This window comes from Gymnodraco acuticeps, unplaced genomic scaffold, assembly GCF_902827175.1.
Source record: "Gymnodraco acuticeps unplaced genomic scaffold, fGymAcu1.1, whole genome shotgun sequence".
Taxonomy (NCBI): Eukaryota; Metazoa; Chordata; class Actinopteri; order Perciformes; family Bathydraconidae; genus Gymnodraco; species Gymnodraco acuticeps.
Genome location: NW_022990583.1, coordinates 1,144,235 through 1,165,656, shown reverse-complemented (window position 1 = coordinate 1,165,656; position 21,422 = coordinate 1,144,235). Strand labels below are relative to the sequence as shown.

Genomic DNA, 21,422 nt, shown 5'->3' with positions numbered 1-21,422 from the left:
GATGAAACTCAAAAACATAAATAGATAAAAGGAAACCAAAACACTATCAATCACAATAGTATGCAAGGGAATAACATATCCTTTTAAGTGATAGCAAAGGCCCCTATGTGACTATAGACATGCTGCTCCAAGCACTTAAGGACTCTGCATCAAATTGAAGCCTTTGATGCATTTATGGCGTGGTTCTCCAATGCACAGTCTGGCAGCAGCTTATAAAAGGTGACAAATGATTGGTGGGCTCCTCCCCTCCGCCTCTACCACTCTGGCTTGCCTACAAGGGCCAGGAGATTGCATCATTACAGAGGATGAAGTCATCCTGCAACATAAGGATGGAACAGGTGCTGAACATGTAATTAGAACAGGATGGAAGATGTTGGAGGAACATGTAAATGTTCTGCCCTGGCCCAAACCCAACCCAGCTGACAGGAGTATTTATAATGATCAAGTCTGTCGTCTCTCTTATTTTGAATGCACAGCATTATTTACTAGAGTGATATAGTAAACATATTATCAACCATTATTATATCCTTCTTATTTCCACAATTTCTGGACATCCCTTAGTTTCCTTTTGGCGCTTTCCGCTACGGCAATTGTGGAGGTACAAGATAACAAAGTGAAGCAGCACAGTCGCTACGCAGCGGATATAGAGAAGCAGTTGAGAGTAAAATAGAATTTTAAGAGAGCTAACGGAGGCGAAGAACCTGGTGAAAAAGGCAGAAACCCAATCGATGCTTTATATCACCGGGTCGTTATTAATGATGCAGTGTTCTCTGCAGTGGGAGCTGTCGGGCTTCTGGGCTGTCTGCCTGTTCAGCCTCATCAGCACGAGTACATGATATGTGAGACTCAGGATGGTTGAACAGCGTTGCCTTACCAACCTCTGCACGCCCACACCCACCTACTTCATGCTTGATCTGTAGATGCTTCAGTACACTTACAGTATTTTCTCACTGAGACATGGACTGGAGGAGAAGCATAATTGTTGACAGATAGTGAAGCCAACTGGATCAGTGTGCCTCTGAATGGAGACTGAATGTTCAGAGAGACCTAACCTGCTCACGCCACCGCTGTCTTTACACACTGTAGTTGAATTGGTATGAAAATGAAAATTGCATACCACCAAGACACTCAAATCTGTGTCTGCATTAGTCAGTCCAAAGGGAATTACAGCTATAAATTGTAAGCATAAAACATGGACTAAACAGCTTAATCAAGGCAGGAGAATGTGATTCATTCACTGAAGCAAAGGCTATTTTTAGCAGTTAATGGATGCATAATCCTTCACCACAGAGGACTATTGTCTGTAAATGTAATCTGTATCTAATGCAATGTGTCTGCTAAAGACCTCACAGAATTCTTAGAAAGGCACATATTTGAAACGTTGTAAACAGGAGACCATTTGTTTTGTATGTCTCTGTAGGTCTCTATGACATTTTGATGTATTAGTATTGTAAGCAATAGCATACCTAGCTACAAATTGAATTCCCTGCCCCCCTCCACAACCTCTCTGGACCTTCTTCTCAAATTAACCGTTGTTATCAGTTTGACTCTGCTCTTGGCTGACTGACCAATTTGCCATTTTAACAAGATTAGCAACTTGGCAGATCCTCTCCACTGTCTTGTTGTACAGACAACAGGCCTCTGGTACATACATAATGTGCGTTCTGTCCTGGCTGGGATTCAGGTCGGATATTGAGTTGTTTAGACAAAAATATCAATCACATGTTATCATGGGCTGAAAAATAAATGAAATAATTAATGAGTTGTGTTATAGCATGAAAAGCTTGCCTTTATTGTATAAGATATATATATATATATTTTTGTGTAATTCAATAAGGTTCCATGTGACTAAACATGATCGAGAAGAACAGTCAACTAGTTTCACTGGAATAAAATCTGGCATCTTGAGTCATGCCCGTGTTCAAGCACATTCTTGCCAGATGTTCCCATAAATCCTTAGTTTAACATCAACTGATTATACAAGTCAGTGTTATTTTTCCAAAATAGAGGTCCACAGTCGGACATATAAGTAAAGCAAATGTCAATACTCTAAAATACATTTCTGTCCAGCTACTTATACTTCTTTAAAAGTATTATCTAAATGATCTAAACTCAATCTGAACTAAAAAGGCTGACTCATGCTGAGGCCAGCTTCTGTTACTGCTGTGAGAATATAATGACACAGTACAATGAAACACCTTCAAAAGCCCTGCGAGGCATTCACACAGCAGAACAGAGCGGCTCTATGACGTCGGCCCCTGAATAATCTTTTTGGGATGCATTTGTGTTGCTATGTGTAGTGGTGCAAGACGAAAAGAAGCGTACATCTTAAAACAGTATTTCTTATCAGGGGTTATCACAAGAGGGAGATCTAATCTGCTCCAAGATCTGTCTGGAGGCTGGGTGTGCTGGAGGTCAGGGCCTTAGGCTCCTGATGGACTGCTATTGATTCGGGGGAACGTGGCGATACAGTTGCAGTCGCTCAGCATTGATTTTCTGCAAGTGCAGTATAGTGGAGAGCAGGCAGAATGAGAGAGCTGGACCAGGGGGAGCTGCCAGGTTATCTTCTCAAATATCCGGAAGTATTTTTCTCTTTGTGGCACTGACCTTCCCTGAGAGATATATATATATATTAGACACTAGCTCAGCAGCTACAGACTGTTACAGCAGCTTCAGCAGTGTTATATTGTATCAAATCATCAAATATTACTCTTAAGTTAATTAACCATTAAAAAAAGATCAATTTTAGCACTGTCAATTACTAATACTGTCATTTAGTTTTAAGGGAAAATATAAAATGTCATGCTGTGAAACTACCAACAGTTTACATTTACATTAATAGCTGACAACACACTACAAATCATGAATCAACACTTTTCCAAAGCACCGTTAAGCAATTTTGTTGCAACATGTTTATTCCATACTTTATGTAGTAGCCATTGTTTCCATTTATTTAACTGTTGGTTGATGATTAACTACAGCTAACTAACAAGCAGCAACTTGCTTGATGGGTAATCCATCACACTGGAGTTGTCAGCAAGTACTAACAGCCCCATATTTAGATTGGCTGCAAAACAGCATTGTTTTAAGAGAAATATTGTCCAAAACCCCAGAGGACAAACGATGGGCAATATTCACAGGAAGAAAAGGAAGAAGTTAATGGTGTTGCATTGGATAATTTGCTATATTTAAAGCAGAGAAACTTTGAATCTACCCTGTAGCATGTTGGCTGTGATTACACGTCTTAAGCAACTTTGTAATCCTCTGCTTATTTATATCTAAACTATTAAAATGAATGAAAAGCCTAAAACCTAGGAGGGAAATGCAATCATGAATGTAAAAAACTCCGCTATGCTTTTGGAAATGGTCAGCAGTAATGAAAAGTAGATCTGTAATTTGTAAGAAATCTGCTAGGACATGCAGAAACACAAACTGCTCTTAGTGTAATTATAATGCACAGGCTGCTCAGGGCCTTTTATATTTATTGTACATTTACTCAAAGAGATTTATATATTTATTTTATTCTGTTTGAATTTTAATTAGGACTTCAAAAATTAAGCTCCAGTTGGCCAAAGTAGGGCTTTCCTTTGATCAGGCGCCACTCTCCCATATTTTATCTCCTCCATTTCTTCCCTTTGGGCAACTTCCTACTAATTGGTTCAGCGTCGCTCGTCTTGTCTGTCGTCGGTGGGTCCATCTGTCTGTCAGTGCAGATGAAAGGATACGAGCTGTCAAATGATGCACTGTGAAACCACATATTTGACTTACTTGCAGACGTGTTTGTAAAAGGTCAAATCTGCCCCAAAGATGACTCAGACATCTAGTGGAACATGATTCACTTTTCCACATTTATCATGATTCTTGAGAGCCTGCTGCTGTGACATTTTTTGAAATCCTGCTTTGTTTGTTAAGGCAGATCCTTGTTTGTGCTGTTTATAGAGCTTTGTCCTACTCTTACAGTACCTAACCCCACCCCCCCTTTATTCCTCCCTGGGCTCTCTCTGTCTCTGTGCTGTGTGTTAATGTAGTGAAGTGGCCCATCGGTCAATGAGCTTGTATTAACACCTGACTCCCAGCCCTAGCTGCTGTTTCTTCCTCTATGTGGGGTCCCCTGGGCCCTCCCCCAGGCAGAGGCAACATATCCCACGATCAATAACAACATCCTAGAAGGCCGCTGGAGGAGGGGCGGCAGACAATCTTTTACATACTCTTGTATATTTATGCTATACACCTTCCTTTTAATCATTCCTCCTTTCCTCAGCTGTCACTGCTGTCAGCCAACAGGGAGAATAGGCCACCAGACAATAACTCAGGCTTTTTATTGGCTCTTCTTCTCATTCACTTCACTGTCTTTTACAGATCTTTTTTCTGAATTTGAGGTTCTCCGATATTCTATTAAAGCTTTGCAGTGTGCACTCAATTCTCCTGTGCATTAGCTTCCTCTACATTCTCGCCACTCTGTTTCGATCTTCCCTCACTCAGTCTTGCACCCTTGCTTACACTTTTGGTCTAATGTTGGAAAGTGCTGGAGTGCATTTAGGAATTATCTGTGGTCTACCCGCCCTGGATCAGCTTCAAACACAGTATTATCAGCCACTGTGTTTATATTAACTCTAACTTTACTCCCTTGTCTCTCTCTTCCCTCCTTCCTATGCTCTCTAGGCCCTGGCCATGACCGAGGTGAACGGGCCAGACCCGGAAGGCGCTGAGCCACAGATTGCCATGTTTTGCGGCCGTCAGCTCCTGCACATTAACCTACAGACTGGCCAATGGGAGCCGGACCCTCAGGGCCGGCAGGGCTGCTTCAAAGAGCCCGGAGAGATCCTGTCCTACTGTCAGGAGGTAAGGTCCTACACCTTGCAAATAAATCATTTAAACCTGTACAGCATCTAAAAACAGACTTTAAAACGAATCACTCTTAAAGAAACAGTTCACCCAGAAAATCAAATCCAAATGACTTTTCTCAAACAATATAGATTGTTCAGATACAATTTGCCGAGTTTTGGAGATCCGTGGAGATGTATTCCTCCTCTCAGTAAAATGCAACTAAATGGCACTTACTCTGTGGCGCAAAACATTGAATATATTTGAAAAACTTAACAGCAATGTGTATTTCCAGGAACCATGACTATAATGTAGTAACCTTTTTCTTTCTATCTTATAACGCTATAGAAAGAGAGGATCTAGCTTGTGATTGATTTCTGAAAAGAAACCTCTCTGTTGTGCTTTTTAAGCACCACAAGCCATTTGGTTCCATTATATTGAATACAAAACAGACTTGTCTATGGCCGATATCTCCAACATGTGTCAACTCGCACTAAAAAATATATATAGAGATTTATAAATAGCACAACAGACAAGATAATAAATATGTGTTTTAGATATTTAGGTGAACTGTCCATTTGATGTTAAAGTGTTGAAAGAATGAAGCATTAAATCCCAATTGCTAATATATAATTTGGTTTTTCTAACACCTGTCCTATTAATCTATATATGTAACCATATATAGTGAAGTGATGGTGGCTTGTTGGAATATTTCAATATTTCATTTTTAACGCCATCCACTTTCCCTCCTCTTGTTATCCAATATGTGTACTCTTAAACATGTGCTGTAAGGTAGTCAATGTTACACCTACTCTCCACACACTCCTCCCTCAAAAATATGTATTTGAAGTAGAACGGTAAAGGCAACCAAGCGCCATCTGGAGGTCAAAATAGACACTGCTGCTACGGGTCTGAATGGAGTGTAATGCGATTAGCAGACACATTATGCAGCTGTGATAGCTTTTACACAAAGCATCCATGTTTTCCTTGACATTTGTGATGAAAGCATTTAAGTGTGCATTCAGACTCTGTGCCAGATCATTTCTCTCACTATTAAAGCTCATAATGAGTTTTAAATTATTGGCCTTGATTTTAAGTGAAAGTAGTCACATGTGAAATTGGAAATAAAAGAAGAAGAATGTTTATTGAAATAATAATTTCAGTTTGCCATGTCTAAGATGGCTGGAAAGAAAGGATTTAAACAGCCTTTCTATAAGTATCTAGAGAAAATGTTGCATGACTCTCTCCCTTGTTAGTGTTCTCCCCACTGACTGTGCTCTCCCCCCTCTTCTCCCTGGTTCCTGCTACTTTCATTCTACCCACCCTCCCAACCAAACCCCCAACCCCTCTTCAAACTGATTCTCCCTGTCCCTCCTGTCTTTAAACCCTCTGTTCTGTCCATCCATCTATCTGTTTCTGTCTCTGGTGGTCTCTGCATGTACCCGTACGTCCAGATGTACCCAGCACTTCCGATCTCCCATATAGAGGAGTCAAAAAGACCTGTCACCATCCCCGCCTGGTGTAAGAAAGGTTGGGGCCACTGCCAGCCACACCCCTTCATAGTGCTGCCCTACCGCTGTCTAGGTAAGATCAACACACCACACTGTCGTTATATAATGTCACTGCTAGGAATTCATACTGTACGTCTATACTTCCCTTTTATACTTTTGATGGATTGACTGTGTACTATGGACAATGGAAACAAAAATGTGGACAGGGGTACGACATACTCTGACTGCTCTACAACAAAGGCCAAAACAATTCCACATATGGTTTTATATGGTTTTACAAAAATGAATATTAATTTGCATCTCAATCAATGCAACAGCGATATATTTTTGCCTCAGTACTATTAGAACAATAGAAGAACAGTGAAACAAGTCCACAGTATTGCAGAGGGGCCATGGCCGCTATAAGCCACTAGGAGGGAAGATAGGTTAACAATGGACGAGTGAATGAGTGAGTAGTGAGTCACCCTGGATCCAGAAACCTTCTTGATTATTATAAACACAGCGCTGTAGAACTCTCTCAAGTCAAAATGTACTGGCAAAAAACATAGTATGAGAACTTCAATCAAGTTTTAATATGAACATAGTGAAACTACCAGCAAGCTACTTCAATTTACTTTACAACTAGTTTAACTACATTTAGTTCACTACTCCTTAACATAGGTAAACACTTTCCTTTATGTGTACCGTAAGCCCTAAAGGCCAGTATGTAGTAATAGTGCCATATATGGAACATGTCTAAAATGCAAATAGATTACAAAACTTGTTCCTCACTTCTGTATGATTCATTGCTTAAATCAAATAAGGCAGCTGCATTCATGATTTTTATAATAAATGTTGAATATTCATTTTAAATATACCATAGCTGCAGTTTATCTTCTGAAAGTGCTTGTACATTACAAATGTATGCACCCCATCCCCATTTAACTATTCTACACCATCCTTTTTATTTGTTTTATGCCTTCTTTTCATTCATATACGCTATTTATTTCCTTATAACACCACACTTCTTCTTGGATCTTAGAACAGCAAATTCCATTGGAGTTCTTAAAACTAAATTGAAGACCTATCTTTTTAATTTGGCTTTTTATTTGGGGTAATTTTAGTTGTGTCACTGTTCATGTTTTATTGTTTTATCGTTCTGTGATAAGCTCGTTCTGTTTGTTTATAACCTGTCTCCTATGTTCCTCCATGTTTCATCTGTATGTGTGGTCTTTACTTTGTATCTGTAAAGCACTTTTGGTTGCATCTATCATGAAAGGTGCTATATAAATAACGTTTATTATTATTATGACTTAAAGGGGACCTATCATGCAAAATGCACTTTGTGATGTCTTTTATACATAAATATGTGTCCCCGCGGAACTCACGCAGCGTCAGAAAATAAAACCCTCTCTCTTTTCCTCCGTACCCAAATCTTTTAAAAAACGGGGGTACAACGAACGGATACAGATTTGCTGCCGATCTGACGTCAAATCGGCAGCGGACCCACAGAAAATTGCTATCAGAAACAATGCCTGACGTGTTTTGGACGTAATCCCGTCTTTGTTTACATTAGCAAGCCTAGCTAACACTCAGAGCTAACCTGTACTGTAGAGCACGTGTTTAAAAAGCAGGAAATAAAAAAAGGAACTCACCTTGTGATAAACCCGCAAGAGAAAAAGCATTTGAGCTCCATACTGTTTCAGAAATAATGTTTTAGAACAGGATGGCGTTTTATCACAACCGAATTTAACTTTATCTCCGGTAGAATTCTGATCAGGCATTAGCTCCGCCTCCTCTTTTTGTTTTTTTCAAGCTAAGGACCCAAAATCCGCGTTTCTCTAACAGCATAGCTACAATGGGTGATCTGTTTGGTATTTTAAGCAAAAAACTTCACAGACATGTTTTGTTAGGTATGGCCCTACAATATATGTTTCCAATATAGCATAATAGGTCCACTTTAAAATAGTCCCACTGTTTAAAATCATCATACACTGAACTAGCCCTTTCTCCACTCTGCAGGGGGCGAGTATGTGAGCGAGGCCCTGCTGGTGCCCGACCGATGCCGTTTCCTCCACCAGGAGCAGATGGATGCCTGCGAGAGCTACGTGTACTGGCACAACATTGCTAAGGAGGTGAGAAGAGCAAATAGAGATGTAAAGCAAATATCTACAAAGATTATACAAGTTTCCAAGCCACATTAAAGCAGCAGGGTAATCACATACACATGTTTGATTGTGTTGCACTGTTGGAGGAGCCTGTTACCTAAGATTTACCTAAGTAGCTATGTACGAATGACAATAAAAGTCTTGAATCTTGAACAACCCAGTGCCACCAAAAAAACATTTCTGTAGCTAAAACAGAAACAGCAGTCCAGACTAGACACGTCTGCTCTGTGGTTTGTCGTGCATCACGTCACATCATCAGTACGCCTACCTGAGGTGTTTTTTAAAGAGCAGAATGATGGCTGAGTTCAAGCTGTAACACTCCCTCACATCACCTCCTGTCAACATTGTATATTCAGAAAGAAGAAACTCAGAATTATCTCTCATTATATTTACATTTTGTTTTATTTTTTGTAACTTTTAACACAAAGTATTTCAACTTTCTACCCTATCAGGAATGCACTGCAGACAATCTGGAGCTCCACAGCTATGGAATGCTGTTGCCATGTGGAGATCATTTCCGAGGAGTGGAGTATGTGTGCTGCCCAGGCCGAGGGAGTTCCAACGGCAAAGCAGAGATGGAGGAGAGAGACGTCCCCGCTGCTCCTCAGACATTCACGTCCCAGACCAATGGAAAACTCAATTCTGTGTAAGATCATTCAGCTTGACACGTAGGAGGCTGAGAGATGTGCATTACAGGCTGTCAAAGTAATGACTGTTTGGCTTTCCACAGAACCAAAGTGACAGCCCCCACTCCCAGCCCCTCTCCTGACACTGATGCAGACGAAGCCGATATGGAAGAGGAGGATGATGAAGTGGTGGAGGAGGAAGACGAGGAGGAGGAAGACGAGGAAGACGAAGTTGATGAGGAAGAGGCGGAAGAGGAGGAGGACGAAGAGGCAATAGCTGTGAAAGGCCCAGAAGAGTATGAATACTCCATTGACTCAGGTCCCTACCAAACATCTGACTACATGGACTCTTTCTTCTACGAGAAAAGCCAGAAGCCCACCACCTCTGCACCTCTGATGAAGGAAGAGAGCTGTGAGTGTCCCTCATGTTTGCTTGGCATGCAAATAGTGTTTAGTAGCTGTAGATAACAACACAGAAAAATCAAAGGTCTAAGAACTGTTGATGACAGCATCACTCTTGAATAGGGATGGGTACGGAACCAGGTTAAACGGTGTCCCCGGAGCTCAATTATTATAAACCCAAGTATTGATATGCTCCAAATGTAACCAGTTCTATTATCGATAATCTTTAATCGTTTTGTTTAATTTATTATCACACTGTAGCATCTACTCTGCTCTCATTGCTGGTGCTGGGCTGAAATAAAAAGCCATTACTTTGTCAATACACATGTTCAACGAGCATAAACATTTCAAAAATAGTTATTTCTGCTGCTTTGTCCACAGTACTCCACAGTTTCCAGGAATACTATTTATTTTATATAGTGAAGGAATTACTTTTGCTGCTCATGAAACCTCATTGATTTCTATTTAAAATCTATATGAAACGCTATTATATAGATGCAAAAAATAACCTGTAAGAGTTTCAATAAAGAACTGAACAGATAAGGAGTATGATAAGAATAGTAATATTGATAAAAACCCTTATGATGCTCAGCACATCTCCTCGGCTGTAAACTATAGTAGTGAAGTGAAACTATCTGTTTTCATCCAACATGCCCACCTTCATCCATGCACCTCACACATGTATGGGGTCCAATACACACACCCCATACATGTGTGAGGTGCATGGATGAAGATGGACATGTTGGAGAAATGCAAACAAGTGTCTCTGTCTAAATATATACTGAATATTTCTCAACAGTCTTCACTGACCACTGTCCTCACCACTTGTGTGTGTGTGTCATGTAGATCTGAAGCATATCACACTTCCACCCACTCAGCAACCTCCAGGCCTCAGCAGGGCTCTTTCTCATGTGTGCAGCAAATGGAGCAGCTGACCACCAAACATATAAACTACTTAGAACAAACTCAGAATGGAAACCATGATATTACTCACTGTATGTGTGGGAAACAATTGAAACAATTAAATGATCCATTTGTGCGCTGTAACTACTTCAGTTTAACTAAAGTCTTATTACATTGGTTTGGATACAATTTGATGTCAATAATGTTAATTGCACGCTTCAAAATCCAGACACAACAAGCAGAATGGGATCAGAGATCTCCTAAATGTTTGGGATTCTAAAGTAATTCATAACTTAAGTAATTGATTCATCTTTCCAGAACAAAATCCAATGTAGTTTTCTATTGTGGTTTGTTGAATGTTTCCCCTTCCTTAAATTGGAGTGTAAAATTGCCTTCCCTGTCACATTTTGACCGAGGCAGTTCTTTTAATAACAGGATAATTGCTCTCTGGCTTTTGCAGTCTGTGTGACGGTAATAACCTCTGTTTTCTGTCTCTCCTAACTAGTGACAACACCCAGGCCCACAGATGGCGTTGATGTTTATTTTGAGAAGCCAGTGGATGACACAGAGCATGCCAACTTCCTGCGTGCCAAAACAGACCTGGAGGAACGCAGAATGAAGCGCATCAATGAGGTGACTTTCACACGGCAGAGAAGAGGCTAATGGTTGTTGACTAGCAGGTCGGACTGAGACTGGCTGTTCTATTGCTCTCATTTTCTCATCTAATCCTCAACATGTTTTATGTGCAATCAGGACAGCAGATAAAGACAAGAAACATTTAGAATTCAAATATGCCCAAACAAAAAGAGCTGGTCAGTGTGACCTTGTATGGACTGTGGCTAGAATATAATCACATGTGTAATTAATCCTTTTAAAATGCCAATGGGTGCAAAACAAGACTCTCCAGGAGTTAACATTATTATAAATACAAAGATTTAAAAATGTATACTTTGCAGTATTTGTTGTTTTTACACAACACATGATGGAAGTTTATCACACTTCACATCTGGATGTGTTTGTGTGCGTGCTTATCTGACAAACAAGTACACACGCTTACATTCTCAAGACAGGAGCTGTACAAGTTAGAGATTGTATTTTTGATTTGTGGTTTTACCACAAATACCATCTTTTTATCACTGTCAGGCCATTTTGCTCAACAGTTTGATAAGAGCATGTCTTTAAAGATGCACAGTTATGATAGGTTTACTGTTCTTTCGTAACTAGCCTTTTATATAAAAAAGGACAACTTAGTAAGTCAGAAAACTACTGCGTCTGTTTTGTCTCTACATTTCAAACATTCCTTACAACTGCCAGCATTTCCTTTTGAGGTGATTAAATATGGTATGACAACTATTGCCTGGCTTTCTTTAGGGAACAGCCTGTGAATTAGTATATTTCCTAAATTGTTGACATTTGATTTTTAGCCAGACATCCGAAGATTTTAAAACCAATTCATTTCTAAATCGGTGACATTGTGTTTACATGTGCATAAGTTAAAAGGGAGAGTTGCACTGTTGCTCTTTATGCACTTTATGTGATATGACAACTTAAACACATTTTATGCCAAATGTACTTTTTATCAGTGTGCTATTACACAGTATATTTAACTCCTCAGATCATGAAGGAATGGGCCGAGGCAGACAACCAGTCAAAGAATCTGCCTCGGTTAGAGCGACAGGCCCTGAATGAGGTAAGCAGTCATTGTTTTTCAAACTCGATAGGATTCATCCCATAGTTGAAATACTCATGTGGTTATAGAGCCCCTTTAGTCATCCTTGCATCTATGTTTCCTCTACCAGCACTTCCAGTCTGTGCTGCAGACGCTGGAGGAGCAGGTCGCTGGAGAGAGGCAGAGACTGGTGGAGACTCATCTGGCCAGAGTGGAGGCCATACTCAACAACAACCGCCGCCTGGCCCTGGAGAACTACCTTACTGCCGTACAGTCGGACCCCCCTCAGGTACGCCCATCATGGAGTGCAAAGAAGAATAGATAGAGTTAAACCTGGCTCAATTACATATCTGCTTTAAATCCTTTCTGTGTGCCGTTATCTAACAGTCTGGCATTTCCTGACTCTGCCCCCTCTGTCTTCCAGCCAGAGCGTGTGCTGCAGGCTCTGAAGCGATACATGGCAGCAGAGCAGAAGGACCGCAGACACACACTCAGACATTACCAGCATATTGTGGCTGTCGACCCCCAGAAGGCTGAGCAGATGAAATTCCAGGTGTGTGTCTGAGAGTGCATGAGGTATTTGCCCCCTAGAGGCTTTTGGCACACACTTTCTTTTAAAAGCGGGGCTGTCTTCTGCTGGCCATGAAAAGTACAGAACACTGTGTGCTGAAAAGTTAGTACTCGTCACAGATAAGTTAATAAGAACTGAATCCACATAGGTGAAACGGCTACCAATCTTCTTTTCATTAAAATCAGATCAAAGTCAGTCTGTGCAGACTTCAAACGCAGACTAGAATATTTATCTGGGTTTTCATTTTTCATTCATTTAAGGAGCGAATCACTGCTTCTCTTTTCACAGCAAAGACCAGTTTGACTTCTTTGATTGAGCTTTGTTGGCCCTTTCTTCGTAGAAAACTAAGCATAATTATATTTTGCAGGTGTACACACATCTCCATGTCATTGAAGAGAGGATGAACCAGAGTCTTGCACTGCTGTACAAGGATCCTAACTTGGCTGAGGAGCTTCACGATGATATACGTAAGCGACGCTACTGTTTTTATAAATCTGCAGGCTGCCTTGTTTTTTTAATATTTCCTGTTGTAACATATCTGTTCTGATGGATTGTTTCTTTATGTATGACCTATAGAGGAGCTGGTCAAGGCAGAAAGAGGAGACATCAGTGAGCTCATGACCACATCCTTCTCTGAGACCCGCACCACCGAGGAGCTTCTGCCGGCCGAGAGCGAGGAGGAAAAGGATGACGAGGAGGAAGAGGAGAGAGCCTTCCAGAACAGGCCTTATCCTCCCCGCATTGGTATACATCCACAGTTATCATATTCAACAGATACAATTCTGCCTTAATGGTGGGAGTGGCATGTAAAAACCTCTCACAGCCTGCTGTTGTTAATGCTATTTTCCTCTTTTTTTCTCCAAAGAAGTGCAGCCTAACAAGAAAGGTGAGCCGGTTCAGTGTCATTAAAGCATGATGTTTTTCTGTTTACAATGATTGTAGTGTAAATAATGACTTTTGCTTACAGTTACATGTTTTTATAACATTTTGTCTCCTGTCAGCCTTAGTGTCTCCAGTAGAAGAATATGATTATACCACATCTGAGAGAGGCCCCACATACGAATATGAGGAAAAAGTATGAAAATGATCTGAGAATCTGTGATATAAACCTAGCCCAGTTGAATAATCGTTTTTTTTCATTAATTAATTGTGCTTTCTGTAGTTATGTTATATTTTGTAATGTTTCCCCTAATTCCCTATCATTTTAGATCAACACCTCTGTGGAGCTCAAGCAGGTAGTCAACAAGCCTCCTGAGATCGAGAGAGATGAACTGGTGAGGCTAAGAGCATGAGCATCGTAATGTAATTCAGAATGGCTCATTTCATGTCTAACTGGTCTTTGTTTTCTTTCCAAAGCAACCCGATGCTTTGGAGACGTTTAATCGTGGCGCGATGGTTGGGTTGCTTGTGGTGGCCGTGGCGATCGCCATGGTGATGGTAATCAGCTTGCTGCTGGTACGCAGGAAGCCATACGGCACAATCAGTCATGGCATCGTAGAGGTACGATCCTAGATAGGCCAAAAGCTCTTAGAGAACCACATCTGTGGTCTTGCACTTTATAGTTTAGCAAAAATGTTTTTTTATATATATATATATGTCATTATTTCCTTCAATAGCACTGTCTAAAGCACCACAAAGGTTTTTAGATGTATTTCCCACCTTCAAGCTATCATTTTGCTTCCATAAATCACCTTCCAATGTGCTTGAATATGTAAATACTGTAAGATCCTTTAGGGTAAAGGGACAGTTTGATATTTTAAGAAATATCTGTATGTTCTTTCTTTGCAAGATTTGGATATTAAATCCAAACTCACATAATGTAGCCAGCAGCTGTAGCTTTTTATCTTTCACAAATGTGGGAAAATAGCTAAACTTGTTCTGTTCAAAGGTTAAAAAATGTCGGAATGTTGCAAATTGTCGTTTATACACTTAAATGTTTTACAGATTAAACAAACAAGATTTTACCATGGTAATTAATGAGCTGCTAGAAGGCCGACTTTCCAAACTGCAGACAGACTTAGGCTGGCGGTTTTCCCATGTTTTCAGTGTTTATTTTAAGCTACGCTAACCAACTGCTATCTACAGCTAAATACAGATAGGACAGTGGTATTGTACTTTTCATCTAACTCACGTAAACCAATAAGCCCATTTCCCAGAATGCAAACTATGGATTATTCTTCGAGAAGTCTCCACAAACTGCAGCAGTCATCCTACAAATGTTAACTAAATCATTGTATTGAATGTACTCACATCTTTGAATTGTTGAATGTGTGCTCCGTGCTTGTGAATGTGTCTGTAGTGTGTAATAATTGGAGCTTTCGTCTGTCTCGCAGCAGGTCGACCCCATGCTGACACCAGAAGAACGACAGCTCAACAAAATGCAAAACCATGGCTATGAAAACCCTACCTACAAATTCTTTGAACAGATGAACTGAGGTACCGGGGTTATCAACAACAAGTCATGCCTGACCACTTGTTTTGTCCCACCCCTCCCCCCACTCTTCCTTACAGTGGTGTCCCAGCTACACACACTCCCTTTGACGGATTTTTGATGCGTTGCTAACAAAGTATCTGAACAAGTACAGGGTACGTCCCAAACCCTTTGTAAATGACCAACAACAAGCTATCATCAATACTAGAATGTGAATAATGAGATATGATAGAAACTCACATCACCTATTGTAATCTGATACCCCTCCTCATTAGAGTCTGAGGATTTCCATTAGCAGTGACACATTAGCGTTTCATAATCCTCAAATACACTCACCTCATAGACAGGAAAACCATCCCAGTGGCATGACTTGACCTACTGCTCCTCACTAGAAACTGAAGTTGAACGGTGCATAATGCTTTATAGTAGACCTTTTTATTTTTCAGTAGTAGTCCCTTTTGTTAAAAATGTACCACAGTTAGATATAATGTATCTGTGTGTGAGTGACAGCCTAGTCAAGTTATGGTTTAATTCTAAATTCGAAACTCACTCGGTGATATTGGGGCATTTACTAAGCTAATTGTCAAACTATTCATGAGCTACTGTAACATTGGACGATTCCTCTTATGAACAAACAAAATGAACGTTAAATGAGGACTTGGAGGTTCTTACTTTGAATGTGTGAGACATTAAGGCTTTAATTTCAAAACATAAAAGGCCAAAAAGACCACACTAGTCGATACAGAACTATGAAAAACTAAAAAAGTCATGTTTTTTTGTTTTTAACTCTGAGGATCTACCCTCAAACGTATTGTAAATTATTTGGCAAAATATACCAAATATCCATTTAGATAATTTAGTCAGTGAATGATTTTTGATTTATTTGTACTGCTGCCTAAAGAACTGTAAGACAGAATAATCAGAAGTCTGTTATTTTAATGAAAGCATGACAACTTGGTGTATGATACTGCTGTATTTATTTGTGTTGTTCTTGTCATTGCTTTTGAGAAGTCGGAAATGTCACCGTACAAAATTAACACTGTAAATAACGTAAGAAATACATACTACTAGATGTAAACATTTCTATGATTAATTTGCATCGATGTAATGGAATAATACATAAAAGAAATTGTGCTGTTACGAGAAGGAGAATCATTTTTCCTAACATGGCTGATTGAAAACGGACTGTTGTAAAAACCAGCACAAGACAACGACAAAGTAACTTCTTTCTGAATGTATTTAAGGTAGACGTTGAGTTTCCATCATATTTTCAGTAATGCATCATTCCCCTAGTAGACCTTTTTAGCAGTAGTGAAGTTGAACACATCCAACAGAAAGACTAGATGCCTGATGCCCTTCAACACTTTCTGTAGCAGCCTGATAATTTTCACATTTAGCAGGTGCGTAACAGAGCAGAGGAACTAAAGCTTGCGTGCTATACATGTACAGAGCAGCGGAGTGTAAAGAGGCCACAGCTATAGTAATGTGAAGTGTCATTGTGTGTAATACATCCAAAAAAAACACCACATTTAGGCATGGTAGTAGAAAAACATGCTGTTTGTCTTTAAATCTCCCAGTTTGACTTATTTGGATTCAACAACATTGAATGTTAGTACTCTATAGATGCTATATTTAAGTTACTCTCTTCTTAAATAGCTTTTCACTGAATGACTCATTGTAGTTCGTCATATTTATGATCAACATAGTACCCTGTATAGGTAAGTAAAAAAAGGGACTGACCCTTTTTTCTGGCTGATTGTTAACCGCTTAGTGTGTCAGGTTGAATTTCCTTTAGTCACTTCATTCAAACCGACTTGGTTAAGGAACATTGCTTTTTTTCCATCAGTCTTTAACAATCCTATAGAAGAGATAATTCATACCAAAATCAATTTATACTTTATTTCTTACTGGTCAACATTTTACTTTTAAAACCTGCAAATCTTGTCCATTCAGGGGAAAAGTAGTTTACTTATAGGTTGTTTTTTTGTGTAAAGTTTGCTTTTGAAATAAGCAAAATGAGTTTGACTATCAGAGTAATGGTTTGCTTAGCATTAATCTCTTGGTCAGGTTAATTGCAGGTTGCGGTTGAGATATGACAGGTGAAGTCATAGCCCTTGTATAATTTGTACAGCTACGTTAGTGAATGAAAACGTTGTATGTTCACAGTTTTAAGTCATTTGATCTTGTAATGATACTACTGAAACCATAGATGAGAATAAGCTTGCCTGTGTTTCCCAAACCACTGAAGGTTTCCTACCAGCATTTAGCAGACTTAGAATGGTGTATACTGTAGTTAATCAAAACACATTTGTACGTACATCCTCTGTCAAACTCTAGACTTCTTTGTTTGTCTGTCCCCTTACTTCCCGACGAAATATAAACAATGTTATTGAGATTTTAATTGCTGCATTATTGCCTTTTACAATGCTGTGTTTTGGATGTAATTATTCTGTATTTTTTATTTCTATGTAATAATCAGTTGGATCATGGGTCATGCTTTTCACCTGTAATGTAAATTTAAAAGCTTGTTTAAGAAAACATTGACAAGTTTATAACGTTCAGAAATGTGAAATATAGATAGACATATGACCTCTGCCTAATTGACAAGGAGAGGCGCTAAGCACAAGTAGAACCAAATGACTCAATTTGTGTAAAGGTTGCTAAATGTTAGACATTGATCCTGTCTCTCTGATTTAAATTATAACGCATTGATTCTTGGGATGTTGATAGCACCATAGAGAGAGCTGTTCTTCATTTTCATTCAGATCTTTAACCAAAGACATGCTCCACAAATCAGCAGACAGATATTTCTATTTGGCAAAATGTTCTCTGTTGTGTAACTGTATTTGCAAGCAATCTGAGAAATTAAAACTGGTCGAGAAAAATGAATAGTGTAATAAAAATGAATGACCCATAAATGTGTGTGCTTATTGAATTGCTTTTCACATTCACATTTTCTCTCTCTAAAAAGTCTGACAACATGGTCATGCGATAAGGAAACTTATGTCAGTTATAAATTTCACAGGCAACATGTAGGTGAGTGAAGATTGATCATCATGTAATGAACCACAAAAAAACACAATCTAGCAGGGGGAAGACTGTATGACTAACTCATACTGGAAAAGAAATGTGCAAATCCCCAGCTTAATTCTTAGGAAAAGAAACCTAAAGTACAATAAGAACATACTTGTTTGGTCTTTAATACAACATAAATGCAATTTGTGTCCTGGTGCACAAGGTGTGATGACAAAAATTATGTTAAAGCATTACAAAATTAACTTGGATTATATTGCCCATATTGTGTATAGGCACCATTGTTTAAACTTTCGTGGATAGAACTCTATCAACAATGTTACTGTAGGGAGAAGACTGAGCAACCACATACACTTTTAATCAACCTTGATAATCTTCGATCATTGTAACATTGGTAGTAACATGAGTGTGTTCCTTACAACTTAATGTAGTGCACTGAGAAATTATATACTGTAGCTTTGGAGGTTAATTTCCTTTCATTTTTAAGAAAGTGACTGCTTTAATCTAATCGTATTCCTCTACTTGATGCTGTGAGAAGCATCAATACATATCAAGCCCTCTGTTAAACTAACTAATTAGCTGCTTTGAAACAGTTCCCAAGCACCAATTCATGTTACAGTCACAAGCGTGGGCAGGGAAGGCCACACACTTCCTTCACCCACAATTTACAAAGAAGCGCCAACCCCAGCCCCGAGCTGCACAGCTTCACTTCTTCCAAACCACAACACTAACTGGTAGTCCTGCTTACCCAGATAACTGTGAAAAGGCTCTGTGGCTGTACAGTGACAGTTTGGCCTTGAGGCATCATGCGCACATCAGTCATCTTGGTAGTGGTTCCTCTGAAGTCGATTGCTTACATACCGCCACTGTGGTAATGTAAGACGACTCATATTAACACAACCTTTATCACATCACAGTGTGAGTGTGCGTTTTGTTTAGTTCAGGAACACTTTGATTCATTCAAAAAAAAAAATATATGAAACCCCTCAGTTTGCAGACATTAAAACGTTTAGTAGGTAGATCAAAAGGTTGCTCAATAAATGAATAAAAGACAAATAACATTAACATCATATAAAATGTGTGTGGGCTGAAGTACACGCTATTGCAGAATGCGCACAGACTAGCATTTACCTCATATACCCCACACAGTTAGACACCTCAGTGAGTCAGCATTGGTGCTACGTCTGATGGTGATTGTTAAACTGACAGTGAGGGGATAGCATGAGTGTGGTGTGGGGGGAATGACAGTCTTGATATTACTGGAAGGTGAAGCCCTTTGCATCAGCTCTGGCTGTCTCCTTCACATATAGCTACAGATGACATTTAAGTGTTGGTATAATGCTAATTTCTCTGAGAGGAATCGATGAGATCAGACTGTCCAGCGGTTAGAGCAATACTTGGCAATAACTGTTCACACAGGCAAACAAATGCACAGTAGTCCCTCCAAATGTCAGCACTTAATGTGTGCACATATACACACAAGGATTGAACTTTTACAGATGGTAAGTGATATTTAGCAGGTGCATAACAGAGCAGAGGAACTAAAGCTTGCGTGCTATACATGTACAGAGCATTCATACCAAAATCAGTTTATACTTTATTTCTTACTGGTCAACATTTTACTTAAAAAAAAAAGAAGATGTGTAGATATTAAAAAAGCATATGCACTGAAAATGGATTTATGACGTAATGATAAATCTGAAAAAGAAAACGTCAATGAAAAGAGATGTGACCTTAACCAACTTGTCAAACCTCACTACGCTACCGAACTACTAGATGGAAACCACCTTTTGTTTAACACTATACACACTTGACCATGTGGGTGACAAAGAAAAAGATGTGTTGTGTGTTTAAGTGCTACATGTTCCAAATTAATTTCTCAGTCAGATAAGACTTGTGGTGTGCTTCAAAGTCTCTCCGGAAGCCAGATATTTTCTTTAACGTTGAGTTTCATAAGAAGACAATCCCATCACTGTGAAAAGTACTTCCCGTCTTCACAGCATGCCAAATTTAATTTGACAAAATTACATTACTTAGTAGGCTTTTACCATATGGAATTGTATGAAGTTATTCAATGAAGGCCGTCTCTTGCCAAGCACATTCACATGTAATTTGATGTCACATATTATCTCTAATGACACCTGTACACTGTTCATCTGGTATGGACCTTGATTTTCTTTTCTTCTTCTTCACCCACAAACAAAATTAAACAATCCAAGGTAAAAGCTAGCGGCATTGGCTGCGAAAATAAAGTTAAAGAATCCAGCAGCCTATTTTCAAACAGCCAAAACCCCAATGATACGTAAACTAGACACTTGGCAACACTTGTTACATGTCTGATAGCATCTAGCTGTTCTAACTGGGTTTATATTTATTTTATTTCTCTAAAACTACACTAAAAAGTTATGCAGATGACACCGATCTATGCCTGAATGATCTCATAATGTGAAATGTAAGCAGACAGAACCATCGGAATCAAAGAGATAATTCCTCATACGATACAAATCATGATAATCAGGTAATTATTCATTATTGTTACCGTCTTTATTCATAATTCATATAAAGTCATCCATTTTCAGTATTTTGACCAAGAACAATAGGATTTGACCACAAAAACCCACTCTATCTTCCATTTACTGCATCTCAAATCATACCAGATGTGACTTCAAAGGGCTTTTGCCATGTTATATTACATGGGCTTGCATCAGCAATATGACCATCTGCTCCCCAATTGCAATTTACCATAGATTACTTTTGGCCAACTGTGTTTGTTGCATCGTTTTTTGTTTCAGTTTGTTAACATCTTTCATGTACAATTGTACGCAATGCTTCTCTCGCTATACTGTATAGGTCTGTCCTTTTTTTTCTTTCCTCTCCTCCATCCTCCACTTTTGGCCTTGTGTGCCTTAAAGTCCCATAATTGTCTGCTGCCTTCTCATTTACTGTTCCATACTGGGTTAACCTTTTGGCCACTCTTGACAGAAGAACTTCAATACAACATGCAGTGCTTTAATTACTATATCCAACACTGCAGCCAACATTCACTCTTTTTCAGCTCTGTTTCGATCTCCACCCAAAAATATATGGCTCTTTAGGTGTTAGATTCATTGTTACATACAGTATGTTCACCAGCTACATGTAAAATATGACTGTCAGCTGAATTATATAATATATTTTGCAGATTTTCAAAAATATTCTATGAATAGCCACAAATTAAGGCCCAAAAATGATTGCATTTCAAATGTTGATTATAAGGGAAACAAGTACAACTAGGTTAAATAATGTATAATGAACAACAAACAAAC

The 21,422-nt window shown here is 39.2% G+C and overlaps 1 protein-coding gene across 3 annotated transcripts in view; it reads left to right on the top strand.

Annotated features, from left to right (window-relative positions):
* Positions 1–18,002, top strand: part of aplp1 (amyloid beta (A4) precursor-like protein 1) — a 32,302-nt gene extending 14,300 nt beyond the window's left edge. Inside the window, exons 2-17 of one of the 3 annotated variants that reach the window (XM_034228012.1) lie at positions 4,663–4,842; positions 6,279–6,408; positions 8,337–8,449; positions 8,935–9,128; positions 9,213–9,520; positions 10,919–11,046; positions 12,029–12,103; positions 12,213–12,371; positions 12,507–12,635; positions 13,021–13,120; positions 13,230–13,397; positions 13,522–13,539; positions 13,655–13,728; positions 13,862–13,927; positions 14,010–14,153; positions 14,987–18,002. In XM_034228012.1, the coding sequence (XP_034083903.1) occupies positions 4,663–4,842; positions 6,279–6,408; positions 8,337–8,449; positions 8,935–9,128; positions 9,213–9,520; positions 10,919–11,046; positions 12,029–12,103; positions 12,213–12,371; positions 12,507–12,635; positions 13,021–13,120; positions 13,230–13,397; positions 13,522–13,539; positions 13,655–13,728; positions 13,862–13,927; positions 14,010–14,153; positions 14,987–15,088 (2,088 nt within the window). In that variant the 3' untranslated portion in view covers positions 15,089–18,002. Of the gene's footprint in view, positions 1–4,662; positions 4,843–6,278; positions 6,409–8,336; positions 8,450–8,934; positions 9,129–9,212; positions 9,521–10,918; positions 11,047–12,028; positions 12,104–12,212; positions 12,372–12,506; positions 12,636–13,020; positions 13,121–13,229; positions 13,398–13,518; positions 13,540–13,654; positions 13,729–13,861; positions 13,928–14,009; positions 14,154–14,986 lie in introns of all 3 variants that reach the window. The other 2 variants (XM_034228011.1, XM_034228010.1) reach the window with 2 other exon arrangements.
* The last annotated feature ends 3,420 nt before the right edge of the window (positions 18,003–21,422 follow it).